Here is a 14395-nt window from a genome sequence, read left to right as displayed (position 1 = left end):
TTACTAACGTAACCTCGGTTCCCTGAGAGGAGGGAACGAGTATTGCGTAAGTAGCTTACGCTATGGGAAAACTCAGTTTCTCGAGAAATATTGAAGTCTTTATGTAAAACGCATTGCAGCTGCACAGCATACAGCAATGAGCGAGGCAGCTCGGTCATTGGCTGTGCTGCGGCAACTTGCTCGAACCAATAACGGGGCGACTCTGAATGCGCGACCAAATATCTTCAATGGGTATCCCACTCGACCACGCCCACGAGGAGGCCATGCTCCTCGTAGAGTGAGCTCTGATGCCTAAGGGGCATTGAAGGCCCTTGGCTTCATAAGCCAGCGCTATAGCATCCACTATCCAGCGCGATATTCTTTGCTTTGAAACTGCGAGACCTTTAGTGCGGCCGCCAAAGCATACGAATAATTGTTCCGTCTGTCTGAACGGGGCAGAACGTTCCAAATATACTCTGAGCGCCCTGACCGGGCAGAGTAAATTAGCGTCGCTTTAGATCCGCTGGGGGCGATAAGCTGCCAGAGATATCACCTGTACTCTGAAGGGTGTGGAGAGCACTTTAGGAATATACCCGTGCTTTGGCCTAAGGACAACTCTGCAGTCGTTAGGTCCAAATTCCAGGCAAGTAGCGCTTGATGACAGCGCGTGCAGGTCGCCCACTCTCTTGACTGAGAAAAGCGCCAGCAAGAGCGCAGTTTTGAGCGAGAGCTGTTTAAGGTGCACGGTTCGGAGAGGTTCGAACGGGGCACTCTTGAGTGCGTCCAGGACCGTGGCCAGGTCCCAGATCGGCACCGAGGCGAGGGGGTTCAACCTCCTAAGCCTCTTAGGAAACAAATGATTAGTTCGTTTTTCCCTAATGAGCGTCCTTTATCAGGATTGTGTGGCGCGCTATGGCAGCCACGTAGACTTTGGCGTGGAGGGTGTGCGGCCCGCCTCCAGCAGCTCTTGCAAAAGGCGAGTACACTTGGTATCTCGCACGATTTGGGGTTCAAGCTCTTGGTATCACACCAGTCACTGAACACTTTCCACTTTTGGGCATATAAGAGTCTCGTAGAGGCTCAGCGCCTCCGTGATGGTTCTCAAAACTCCACTGGGGAGGTTCTCGGGAACCCGTTGAGGGGCCATGCATGGAGGGCCCACAGATCAGGGTGGGGATGAAGAATCATCCCGTTGGCCTGCCTGAGGAGGTCTAGCCTCAGCGGAATCGGCCATGGGGCAGATTGCATCATCTGCATCAGTTCTGGAAACCACGTCTGGTTTTTCCAGAGAGGGGCTACCAGGAGCACTGCACATTTCACTTCCCTGATCCGACTGATGACCTGAGGTAGCATCGCGATCGGGGGAAAAGCATACAAGGGGCGGCTCGGCCAGACTTGGGCGAGCGCGTCCGTGCTCTTTGAGAAGAAAAGGGGGCAGTGCGCATTTTCCCTGGAGGCGAAGAGGTCGACCTCCGCCTTGCCAAAGGTTTGCCATAACCTCTGAACCGTTAGGGGGTGAAGACACCATTCTCCTGGGAGAACCTTGTCTCTGGACAGCATGTCCGCTCCCTGGTTCAGGACGCCTGGCACATGCGCTGCTCTCAGCGAGCGCAAGTGGTGCTGTGACCATGAGATGAGCTCCTGGCCATAGAGTGCAGGGAGCTCGACCTGAGATCCACCCTGGTGATTTATATACAAGATACTACCGTCATGTTGTCCGTTCGGACCAGGGCGTGTTACGTTTTCAGGTACGGAAGCAGGGCTCTGAGAGCCAAGGCGACCGCTTTCATTTCCAGACAGTTTATATGTAGAAGCTTTTCCGGGTTTGACCAAAAGCCGGAGACAGGCCTGCCCTCGTAAAGGGCCCCCCCATCCTATTTTGGAGGCATCTGTCGTGATCATTTTTCTCCGTGTGTTCACGCCCAGACTCACACCGGTTCGATACCAGTCGACGGCTTTCCAGGGCGTCAGGGCTTTTATACAGCCTTGATTTGCTCTGATTAAAAAGTGGCCCGAGCGCCACGCGTGAGTGGGGACACGGCTCTTGAGCCAGCGTTGGAGAGGACGCATGTGCAACAATCCTAGCTGGAGTACAGCTGATGCCGAGGCCATGAGACCGAGCATCCTTTGAAATCGTTTGACGGGGCGCGCGCGCCCGGTCTGAATGATGTTGCAAGGCATCGAATAGAGAGCGCACGTCATCTGCACTGAGTCTAGCACTATTCCCAGAAAGGAGATATTCTGGCTGGGGGATAGCACGCTCTTTGCAAAATTGATTCTCAGACCCAGGCATTCTAGATGGCTGATAATCCAAGATCTGTGTGTCGTTAACTGACTCTCTGATTGTGCTATGATTAGCCAATTGTCGAGGTAATTCAGTATTCGCACTCCCCGCTGTCTCAGGGGGGAAAGTGCTGCGTCCATACATTTCGTGAATGTACGGGGGGCCAATGATAGGCCGAATGGTAGTACTGTGTACTGGTATGACTGTCCCTCAGCGAATCTCAGAAAAGGCCTGTGATGAGGCGCTATCGAACGTGAAAGTAATTGTCTTTCAAATCCACTGATAGAAACCAATCCCGGGCGAACTTGGCGAGGATATGTTTGGTCGTTAACATTCTGAGCGAGCGAATCATTAAAGCTTTGTTCAGATGTCTGAGATCTAGGATGGGGCGGATGCCACAGTCCTTTTCGGGACGAGAAAATAGCGGCTGTAAAAACCTGCCTCGCTCATAGAGGGAGGAACAGTTTCTATAAGCCCTTCTCTATTAGTTTGAGCACCTCGGTGCATAGAACATGTGACACATCTCTCCTCACTTTCGTCTCGACCACCGCTGAAAAGCGGGGTGGTCTCGTGGCCGAATTGAACGAGTAACCGTGTTTTATTATGTTCAAAACCCATTTCGGCATGTCGGGGATTTTTTCCCAGGCTTTTGCTCGCACAGATATGGGCTGAATGCTGGCTGGGGGCGTGTCGCAGTGACGTATGGGCCCCACCGGCAAACTGCCTTGTGCTAACACTGAGCTTACAGCTGTCAGAGGTGCGGGCGCGCGCTGAGCAGCCTTGTTGAGTGCCGAGTGCAGGGGTGCGTGTGAGATTACAGGCACGCGCGCTATCTCCGAAATGCTCGCAGCATGAGCTGGAGAAATGTTTGAAACTGTATAGACAGTGTTTTCGGGTGGGGGTGCATACATCGTAATAGGCACGCGCGCCACTTTCATAAAGCTTCCCGCTCTTAGCGGGGAGTTTCTTGGCTTGCGCGTCGCATCTGTGATGCTTGCGGCATGAGACAGAGAACTGTTTGAAACTGTATGGGCAGTGCTTATGGGTGGGGGTGCATATACCGTAGTAGGCATGCGCGCCACTTTCATAAAGCCTCCCGCTCGCGGTGGGTTTTTTTTGGCTATGCATACAGTGTTTGTGTGTAGGGGTGCATGCAGGACAGCAGGCACGCTACCTTTATAGTATTTTTTATATATTATATATATATATATATTAGTTCTTTTACTGGGGAAGTGTTTATAACTGTGGGAACAGTGCTTGCGTGTAGTGGTACATACATGACAATAGGCACACGATCTACATATATGGTGCGTCCAGCTGGAGCTGGGGAAGTATTCGGCTCTGTTTGGACAGTATTGATACGTGGGAATGCGCACTTTAATGTGGACACGTGACCCCTTATTGACACAGGCAGAAAATGACTCTTTTTGTGATTTCTGTGTGTTGCCGTTAAAACGGCGTTTGATTGCAGGTGAGCGAGTTCTGTGACTGGCCCATTGACTGCTGTACAGACATTTCCAGCCGCCTGTAAGGGGACTGGGTAATGTTTCACACGTTTTAGAGAGAGTGGTCCGGCTTTTGCGAGACACGCACTCTCTCTTTTTCTTCCTATTGCTAGGAAGACTTACGAGGCTCCGGGTTCAGCACGATCTCGGTTAGCGGAATGCGAGCAGCGTCGAGCGTCCGTTTCAGGTCTGCTCTTTGGCTGGGAGACGGGAGGCTCGCTGCTGCTGCTGAGGCGGTCTCTGGCGGCTCTGAGACGAGCTGGAGCGCTTGGGCAGGAAGTGACGCATAGCCTGCGAATCCTTCAGAGCTTCAGTGAAGCGTTCAGCAAACTCTTTTACCGCCGGTCCGAACAGGCCGCTTGGAGCGATAGGCGCGTCAAGAAATGGCGCCTTATCCGCGTCCTTCATCTCTGTTAGCGTCAGCCACAGATGGTGCTCAAGGACAGTCAGGTTAGCCATGGCCCGGCCGATGGATTGGGCGGTGGCCTTTGTGGCTCGCAGGGCTACGTCAGTGGCGCTGCGCAGGTCCTTGAAAGCCTCAGGTTCAGGTCCCGACTCGTCCATGGTGCGGAGAAGTTTGGCCTGATAAACTTGTAGAACAGCCATGGAATGAAGCGCTGACGCAGCTTGGCCGGCAGCGGCGTATGCGCGGCCAGCGAGAGCTGAGGTAGATCGGCAGGGCTTCGAGGTATGAGAAGCTTTGGCTTTCCATCCAGCGGTGGAGGGTGGGCACAGATGGTTGGCCACAGCCTCCTCGAGGGGCGGGGTTCCCTCGTAGCCTCTTTCTCGAGGCACCGTCCACCGAGGAGAGCGAGGAAGAGAAAGAAGGCTTCAGGCGAGCAGAGTGCGGGGCTTTCCACGACTTTGAGTTCGTCGTGAACTTCGGGGAAGTAAGGGGAGGGTCTCTGTCGAGGGGCCTGCCGGCGCCCCTGCAGGAACCACTCGTCCAGCCGGCTGCGGGCGGGTTCTTCCGGAGAAGACCAGTTGAGCCCGAGGTCTTCCACGGCTTTGGACAGGATGCGGACGATCTCAGAGTCCATGCTGGTGTCCGTGCTCGTGTCCACTAATGTCGACGGCGCGGGGTCGAAGGACGAGCCCGGCCAGTCGTCGGATGCAGCGTCAATAGAAAGGCTGTCATCCTTTTCACCGTCGTCCCCTGACGCGCCGAACGAGACGAGACCCACCGCTCTGTTAGAGGGGTGCTGGTCCGCCTGCGTGAAATGGACTGGCGGCGGGGAGATCTTGGGTAGTGGTGAAGCACGTGGGGACTGGTCCGGCGTGACGTCACTGAATTCCACGTGCTCTGGCAGCCTCTGTGAGCGGCGCTTTTTCTTGCGCGGCTCGAACGGAGGAGACGGCAGCACGGTGGAAGCAGGCTCGTTCTGGCGCGGCGGCAAAGCGAGCGCCAGCTCGGCGAGGCCCAGGGAGTCACATTCGGGGCATCCGCCCTGAATGAGAGCAGCTTCTGCGTGGTCAGGTCCCAGGCAGCGAGTGCAGATAACGTGACGGTCCCCGTCAGGAAGAGGGCCTCTGCACGAGGCGCAGGTTAAAAGCATTTGGAACAACGCCTCAAAAATTGCTCTTTTACTTAAATTAAAAGCGTCGCAGAGGCGAACACTTGTAAGTAAAAAAGGATATCAGTGATGCGCGCCGGATGGCGTAGCAGAAGGCTTTGAAGGCGGCTGAAGGCGCCGGCGTCCTCTTAGCAGTCCTGCTGTAGGCTTGTCAACGGCGGGCGAAAAGACTCCAACAATCCGGAGGATCCAGCGAAGAGAAGGTCTTCGCTGAAGGAGATTAAATCTAAAGAACTCTCATGACGGGGCGCCTAATATGCGTTTTACATAAAGACTTCAATATTTCTCGAGAAACTGAGTTTTCCCATAGCGTAAGCTACTTACGCAATAGGAGAGACCTCTCGAGAGGGAACTATATACAATTATAATACACAAGATCAATGTTTTAAAATGCTTATTGTACTGTACCTTAATGTATCATTATAACATACGTATAAAGTATGACGTTTCGGGTGTAATAAAAGCAAACTATGCTCCAAAACGTTAGGCGCTACTCGGTTTAGAACGTAAGCTCCGCCCCTCACTTCCGGTTCTGGCGCTGGGGTTCTGAAACTGGTGGTGCTGCGGGTCTGCAGCTGGATACTATTGCCAGATTTAGACAACCTACATTAATATGTTTTACTTGAGAAGATTTGTGTTATTCACATTTATTCTGCTGTATCTCCTTTTCTGTCTTATTTCTCAATTTTTTAAGTATTTTTTTTTTTATGTCTTATTAGATTATTTTACAGAACACTGGTCAACAGTCTGTTGTTTTTATTCATGCTTTATAAATATACTGACATTGACATTATATACGGATTTATTCTGGATCACAAGATATGCCATTGCCCTTTTGAATAATTGTGAAAATAATAGCTAGATACCACATTCAGACAAACAAACACCAACATATTGCATAAACCACTTTCTGGAAGATTACAATGCAAATGTGTCAAAAACGGTTTCTAACAAACTAGTGTGAACCCACAGTGGAACCCAGTAATTGAAGCCTGATGCTATAATCCAAGCCAACACAGCAACACATCCTATTTATTGAGATGACATTAACCCCCTCCAAGAGAGCTGGAGTGCCAGATTTGCCAAGGCTTCCAAGAAATCTTTTATTGACCTCGTGACATCTGATATGGTCAAAACATTCAACATCTGAACGCATGAAACCAACTCAGAGAAAATGAAAATAATTATTCTTCCCGTTTTTATGACTATATCAAATAGCAGCAGTGAACATTACTGCTAAATATTCCACAGCTTCACTGAACATTTCTGGAAGTGCAATGGGCTTCATCTACTTCTCAGCCCAGAGATACTCCACTGATCAGAACACAATGTACCACGAAAATCAATGCATTTTAGTTTCCAAGCAACACTGTTCTGCACTTACCAGTCGCTTGCTGTAACGCGGTTTGGAATCGTCCATTGTCCGAATGAAGACTCACGCGCTGCCCGCCGCAACACCGGCGAATCGCGAGCCAGCGATTCTCCGTTAATCGCGTCAGAAATAACAGTCACAGTTATTCCTGAGGGTCACTGTACTCGCTGCTCGATTAAATCAAAGTACGATATGATACTACATGAATACGGTATCGAATACGCTGTCAAGATTCTACGAAACGACTGTAGTTAAAAAAAAACGTCACAAGCTTCGTTTATAACCATTTTAAAAATGTATCTTGTTATATATAAAACGTCGTACTAAATAAAAGAGGATACAAATTGCCAAGATATAATACTAGGATATCAAGCTAAGCGCTGCTGACGGGAGAATAAACGAGCAGCTAACCAACCGCTAACTCGCCCACAGCCGTAAAAAGATATACAATTACAAAGTGCTATGGGGGCTTGTTACACATACGGCTAATATGTGCAAAGTCTAATATTGCAGTAAAACATTATGAGTTTGGTCCGTATATTTATCGAGTAACATAAAATAACCCCCGTTTAAGTTTCAAATAAAACCATATTTCCACAATACTTAAACTCGGGCTCAGAGTGGGGGAAATCCAGCCGTTAAAACAGTCCTCGTGTACTATTAAATGTACATTCCGCCTAGGCTTTTCAAGTGACTTTTCTGTTCCAAGTGAAACTAAGCATTATTTAGACAGTTCCACTGTGTAAATTCACGACAAAGTTAATGTGGAAGATCATTCGCCGCCATTTTCACATTGTCACAAAAACACCACGAAGCAAACACCGCCTACTACAAATCAGCATCCAATCACAAACGAATGCGACGCCATAGGGTTGACTCTCATTGGTTGACATTGATGTCACTTCAGGGGAAGGCGGAAACAAGAGACCATTAGTAGAACATGTGACCAGAGGAGCCACGCTCTCATTGACAAAACTGCATGCCGATCAATGTTACTACACAAAGATTGGCTTACGTGTAGTGAAAGAGTCATGATGGTAGCCAATCAAAAACTAAAATATAGATACTAGCTTAATTTTAGCCAAAGTTTGCGATACATATATAATATACATATATATTAAAATAAACATGCTTCTTGTAATGTGATAAATAAACCATATCCATTAAATACCTTTGATCTTCCCAGGCTTGACGTCCCATCGCTTGTGGACACCCAGTCCATGTCCGCATATATAAGCCTTGTTTGGGCCGTCTTGAGACAGAAATCTACATTTTCTTTCAAATTAGCCTGCTAGCAAAGAGCAAGTTCACACAAGGTCGTCATAAAGTACTCGACATTGGTTTGGGTCAAATAAACTGGAAAACCACTGCTCACTGAATTATCTTCCGTGACCGACCATAGGTAACTCCGCATGGCAAAACTTTTCATTTAATCCAAGGCTAGCTCAGATCAGGAAGTAGTTGCTGGTTGGTCAGCCATCAAAGCTCAGCCTGTGATTTGATTGGACATCTGTCGATAACTACAATGTCAAAACCAACTATAGTTGGTTGGTTATAGTTAGATATTGCCGGAAGTGTCCTGAGAGCACATCTACAACACGCAGACTTTTTAATATGTGGGTTTTACATCTGGAAGAAGTCCTTTTTAGGTCGTTTTCTCATCTGCAATATGTCTTGAAGATGTTTCTCTCAGAAGTCATAGACATTCAGCATGTTTTTGAGACGATGATTATTTATAATGTTTGTTAATCTACTCTTTTTAAGATGTTTAGTAGATGTTAATCGTGATGCACTCAGTAACTTTTTGTTCGTGCCATCTTGCACTTGCAGTGACACCTAGTAGTGTGGATGCGGCAGCATTCAAAATGAATAGTTTTCATTTAGAGATGCAATTGTTGAAAATCACTTCACAATCGTCTCTGATAAATGTAATCCAAGAGAGAAAATGTCCAATAAAAATATGGTTACGGAGATTAAGATTACTGAGTTCAACTGATCATGTGATCCTAAAATGGCAGCCCCCATGAGAGCGCCCCTGCCCCATTTAGAATAAAACAGCTTTTATAAAGTTACTGATATGGCTAGAGTCCTCATCTCATGTTAGTGGTCATGGCTTTATACATATGTTTAAAAATTACAATGAATTTCTTTAGGAGAAAAACTTTTTTAATGGGGAAAAAATTACTGAGAGCACCTTTAAGCCTAGATGAAATAACGAGTGACACATCTGTACGCAACTCTGTACAGAACAGGTCTTTTAATGACACAAATCAAACTGAAATAAGTCTCTAAATAAACGGAGGTGCCTCCATAATATGCTATTCTATGATTATCATTGACATAAGAGAACATTTTCTGTTAAACATAAGAAATACAGTCAACACTATGCTACTGTACAGCGTTACATAAGAAATTCATAAGTAATGACTGGAACCTCTCTTTGAAAATCATAAAATACGTAATTTAGACTCAGTTTAAACATGATTTTATAAAAGCTTTAACATTTTTTTATTTTTATTTTTTCAGAAAAAACTGAGAGGGAACAAAATATTAATAAGTGGTAGTCTATAATTATTCAATTGTCAATTATAAAAATGAGGCCTCATATGCAAAATTTCTCTCTTATGTGTATCCTCACATATGAAATAAATCATGACTTCTCTGAAAACAATTGTCAATAAAAGTATTATTCATGTCAATCCCCTTTATACAATAAACAGATAGCTTGCACATCACATTTGCAATAGTGCCACTAAAAGTGCAAGGCCAATAGATAAGGAGAGCTAAAAATGAGGAAAAAGACCAAAAGAAAACTGAGATAAACAAGCTCTGAAAAGCATGACGGCTTATGGCTCATTGGTACTAAGATACTTCTCTTGATTGATGAGATACTTGGAGGAGTAGATATCCTCTTCACCTGTGAAAGACAGAATCTCACTCAGTCTCACAAATAGTCAACATACTGTACAACATTACATATGGGTATGCCTGACATTCTCTACAAAGTGCTGGTATTCTCACCTATTTAACCAACACAATTAACTCACATTTCACACATTTAGTTAGTTTTTCTGCCATATTCACTTTCTTTTGACTTATATTGTTTTTATACTAACTTACAATTATGTATTCTATTCCCTAACTCAATACCTAACACTCACTGCATTTCTAGATTTTCATTACGATATTATACAGTGTGTTAATTACCACAATATAGGAGAGTTCAGGTTTTATAACCTTGTGGGGACATTTAGTCCCCTCCAATTTAGTGCTAAAGAACGTTTACCTTGCAGAAAGCTTATGTTAGCCAGCTATACACGAGAGCACCACCGATGACCGCAAGAATTGTGCAACACAGCATGATCATCATCTTCTTCTACAGAGGTGTAAGGGAGTGGCCAGGGAGATCATGGTAATGATGAAATAACAGTGGAGGAGAGCAAGAGGAATAGATAGGGAACGAGAGATTTAGAAGTTGAAGAGAACAGATATAGAAATAGAGATGGTAGGAGAGATGGTGGGAGAGACAGAGGACATCCATGCAAATATAATACCAGAGAGAGAAAAAAACAGAAGAAACTCAGTGGAGAGAAAGTTTTTGCAAGGGAAATAAAATGCATCGGTGGTCTGAATTTTGTAATTTTATATACTCAAGTGAAACTGTTACTGGCATTCGAATTTGACAATTCAAGTCAAAGTATATTCACTAAAAGCTCTATCATTTTATCGAAAATTCATGACATTTATACAGTGATATGATACAATCGTTTCTTATCTACATTTCTTGTCATTTCCAAGCTTACCCTGCGTGCTTCCTGTTGGAACTTTGCTGCCTTTTTAGTGTCAGCCACTGCTCTTTCCACAAAGCCCACTGATTGATCCATGTTGCTCTCAATCCTCTCAATCATGCTTCCCTGTTGACAAAATGCAAACAATGCAAATTAATTTTTGGGCATTATAAAATAAGTGCTTTATGATGTTCTGCCTGACAGCAACAGCAGTAATCGTAAGCTCTAGAAAGTGGGGCTAAATCCTTGCTTTACGCTCTGGAAAAGACAGATCCACGAACCTGATTCTCCACTAGCATAGCAATGTCCACAAACATGTCGTGCAACTCTTTTATGCTGCTCTCCAGTCGCATAATATCTTTGTGTCTTGCCTCAATCTCACTTAGTGCCTGCTTTGAGATGCCAGAGTCCATAATCTATAGATAAGGAGACAATATTGTTTAAACAACACATAATAAACTGGATATGTATCAAATAACCCATACAATGTGCAAACAAGGTGGATTCTTACAATAAAGCATTGTACTCACCCCTGCTGTGAAGACTGCTGCGTTCCCTCCATCCAGCATTTCCTCCAATTCCTCATCAGTTGTGGTCTTTCCAGCTGTAAGACAGGGTCCAACATTGGCTTTAAAAATGTGCATACCTTTGGATTTTACATAGCACAGATCTTTTTATATCAAACCCTGCAGAAGGTCTGTTTGTCTTCACTCACTAATCTCCAGCTGTCTCTGGATGCGCCCTTTGCTCTTCTCTTTAAACTCCATTTGGGCCTCATTGTATTTGGTCATCACCTCCACAAACTTCTTGGCAAGAATGGCTTGCTAAAAAGTAGGAGAGGAACATAGTGTGAGTGCAAAAGCTAATAATTTGTGGCAATTGCTTGTGTATTTGTGGGAGAAACAGTGGTTGCTGTTACCTGAGATTTCTTTATCCGTACATCTGCTGAAACTCTTTCCTCAGAATTAGATGCCAAACTCTGCTCAATGCCTGTTAACAACATTGGTTGACAATTATGTTTTTAACTCTGAAAGTAGCATAAGGTAGCATATGGGATCACATCTAGTGGCATCAAAGGATCATACAGGTAAAGGATTCACAGTGAGTGTATAATACGAAAGTAATCATGAGTATGCATGAGATTTGTGCATTTTGTTGAACAATCAATGAAAGAGCAGACAACCGACTTTTGAGTTTGTTGCGAGCATTGTTGGCCAGTTTCTTTATCTCATTGGTGACTGCCTCCAGTTCATCCTGCGTCTCTGGGTGGGAAATGAGATGAGAGATAAGAGAACAAAAGAGAAAGTTACAAGCAAGAGTAACAAGACTAACTAACTTTAGATCAGTCATGGAGCGAGAACAGCATTTTAGAGGATGTGTGTTGAGAAATGAACATGTGTGACAAAAGAGAAATGATAAGCTTTAAAGATACATAGGAAAGCAATGTAAAGGGATGGATGTTTTATACGTAAAGGGTGATAAAACTAACTTGGGTCTGATGTAGCTGCAGAGAGGATGACAGAATACAGTCGCTTTATCTCAACCACTTTCTCATCAATCTTGTCTATACTGGTTCGTATTTCCTCAATCTGCAGAACATGTGCAAAATTAGTTATTTATGACATTCAGTAATGTGATGTCCACATTCATTGTAATTAAATTGATTTGCACATACCTGAGCAAAGAACTCATCCATAAATTCCTTACTTTCCACTGGAACTTCCACATCATCTGGAGTTTGATCTGACTTCTGTTAGGACATAAAAGAACACTAATGTAAGTGTTTCCACATCACTTTAACTTTGCCACTAAACCTAAAGTTTCAACCAATGTAGGAATGATATTGCAGCTTAAGTTCAATTCTACAGAAATTAAATACTTTTGACAGATATGGATGTTGGCCATGTTCAAGTAAGGAGGACATGGATGGGACAGATCCATGTGCACTTCTTGTGTGTGCTCAGCTATCAGTCAGACGTTTTGCAAGTATTTAATTGTGAGCAGGATTTGAATTATAGATTTGTACATACAGATTTTTACTAGTCAAAATTTCTTGATAGTTACACTTGGACTAGTAAAACGTTAAATCTCGATGTAAAAAATGACATAATTACTTGCGGAAATACCCATTCTTTATATAAAAAATGGAATTTCAACAAAAATATATATAAACTGATATCCGCAACTGTATTTTCACTTGCTGAATTTCACAATGGTCTGTCATTGACTCCTGTAAAAAAAACGCAGTTACTCATGTCTATAACTAATTTCTTACTAGATTAATTTCCATATAAATGTAATATTTTTTTATATCAATAATTACATCGATACTATGTCCATTCAACTGAATTAAACTAGCAAAAAATGCAAATATTTATATACTAGTGCCAATGTTAATTTCAGATGTCTACATATTATGTTATAACTAGCAAGAAAGCCTCATAATACATCTTTAATTTCTTTATATTTGAAATCAATTTCCAGACATCTGAAATTCTGAATCTATCATGTGGAAATGCATTAACAGAAATAAAAAATTAGCATTTTCACTAGTTGTAATTGAGAATTTTTACAAGTAAGAAGTACATAGCTGGTATGGGAAATTGGTAAGAAATTAATTATAGATTATACTGTAGACAAGTAAGAAACTAGAGAAACGTGTGTGTAACTGTGTTTTAAACAGAAGTGAATGACAGATCATTGTGAAATTCTATAACTTTAAATGCAGTTACAGCTTTTTGTAATTATGTTTTTAAAGTTGAAATAAAATGTTTGATATCAAGAATGGGTATTTCCATGAGTAATGGTGTAATTTTTTATTTAAAGAATTAATGTTTTACTAGTGCTTATGTATTATGTATTAAGTCTACTGACATCAATAATTACAATTTTCACTAATAGCAATTTCATTGCTTATATCAAGAATTGGCATTTTAACTAGTGAATATTGAATTGTTGGTCTCTATAATTCACACCATGCACGTGATCAAATGTCAGTATGGGACTTTTGATATCAGACACACTTTATCGTATGAGACAATAAACTATGTTCACAGTCAAGGTGTTGTTCAGGCTACTCTTTTAACATATTTCTATAATCCTCATGTAAAACAATAGCCCACCAATTATGGTCCCAAAATCAAATAAATAAAATGTCTATCTGGAAAACTGTATGAATATGCTCTACATCATTGCCCGTAACTCATAATGGTCCCATTCAGGACCTCATTGCCACATGTAAAAATCAATCTAGGAAATCAATCCAAAGACACAGAGTGTTTGTGTACAACATTATTCACAAATAATAAATCATATCTTATTAGAACATCTTCTTCACTTACCGCTTTAAGTTGTTCCAGTCGGTCCTTCATCTTCAGTTCAATATGCTATACTTACAAGAGTTCAAATTGCTATGCTGCCTAATACAGAATATAAATAAGAGAGCAAGAGAGGTCATTTTTAGACTGGATAATTAGCAAACATTACAACTAAACCCAGAATATAGGCCTACCCAGTTTAACAGCTCCAAGAGAACCTTTCAGGGCTTGTGTTATAGATGACCAATTATCAATCTATTCATGCAAGAAATATCACAGGCTTGTTCTCCGTTTTCATTGCAAAAAACAAACAATATGGCAGTGTTGTTGCAGGCTTGTAGTTGTCCTAAGCCTATCCTCTCAGAGCGGATTAGAGCAACAGTTGTATGCTGGGTAGCTAATCTTCCTCTGCTGAAGTGCTCCTCTTTCTCCACTAACACACAAGTGATTGGTGCAAAAAGCATTTGACAGATCTCACAAAGGAGGTGTGATAACTTGGACTAAAGTTTTTCTAATCACCACTGCTACATCTGATATAGAGCTATACTGTAGTGTCTAAAGCCAGAGCTCAAAGGG

General features: G+C 43.4%; 1 protein-coding gene across 1 annotated transcript; it reads right to left on the bottom strand.

Moving 5' to 3' along the window:
• Window positions 1-8952: 8952 nt before the first annotated feature.
• On the bottom strand, window positions 8953-14147 carry LOC127651271 (syntaxin-3-like). The gene is made up of 12 exons (XM_052137024.1): window positions 14014-14147; window positions 13844-13921; window positions 12178-12252; window positions 11992-12091; window positions 11690-11764; window positions 11422-11492; window positions 11218-11326; window positions 11033-11106; window positions 10784-10918; window positions 10518-10628; window positions 10001-10090; window positions 8953-9631 (listed from the first exon to the last, which is right to left on the bottom strand). Exons 2-11 carry the CDS (start codon window positions 13871-13873, stop codon window positions 10013-10015), a joined length of 858 nt encoding a protein of 285 aa, XP_051992984.1. The 5' UTR covers window positions 13874-13921; window positions 14014-14147; the 3' UTR covers window positions 8953-9631; window positions 10001-10012.
• Window positions 14148-14395: the final 248 nt, after the last annotated feature.

Source organism: Xyrauchen texanus, chromosome 11 (assembly GCF_025860055.1).
Source record: "Xyrauchen texanus isolate HMW12.3.18 chromosome 11, RBS_HiC_50CHRs, whole genome shotgun sequence".
NCBI lineage: Eukaryota > Metazoa > Chordata > Actinopteri > Cypriniformes > Catostomidae > Xyrauchen > Xyrauchen texanus.
The sequence above is the reverse complement of the archived record's forward strand: the minus strand, read 5'-3'. Positions and strand labels throughout refer to the sequence as shown.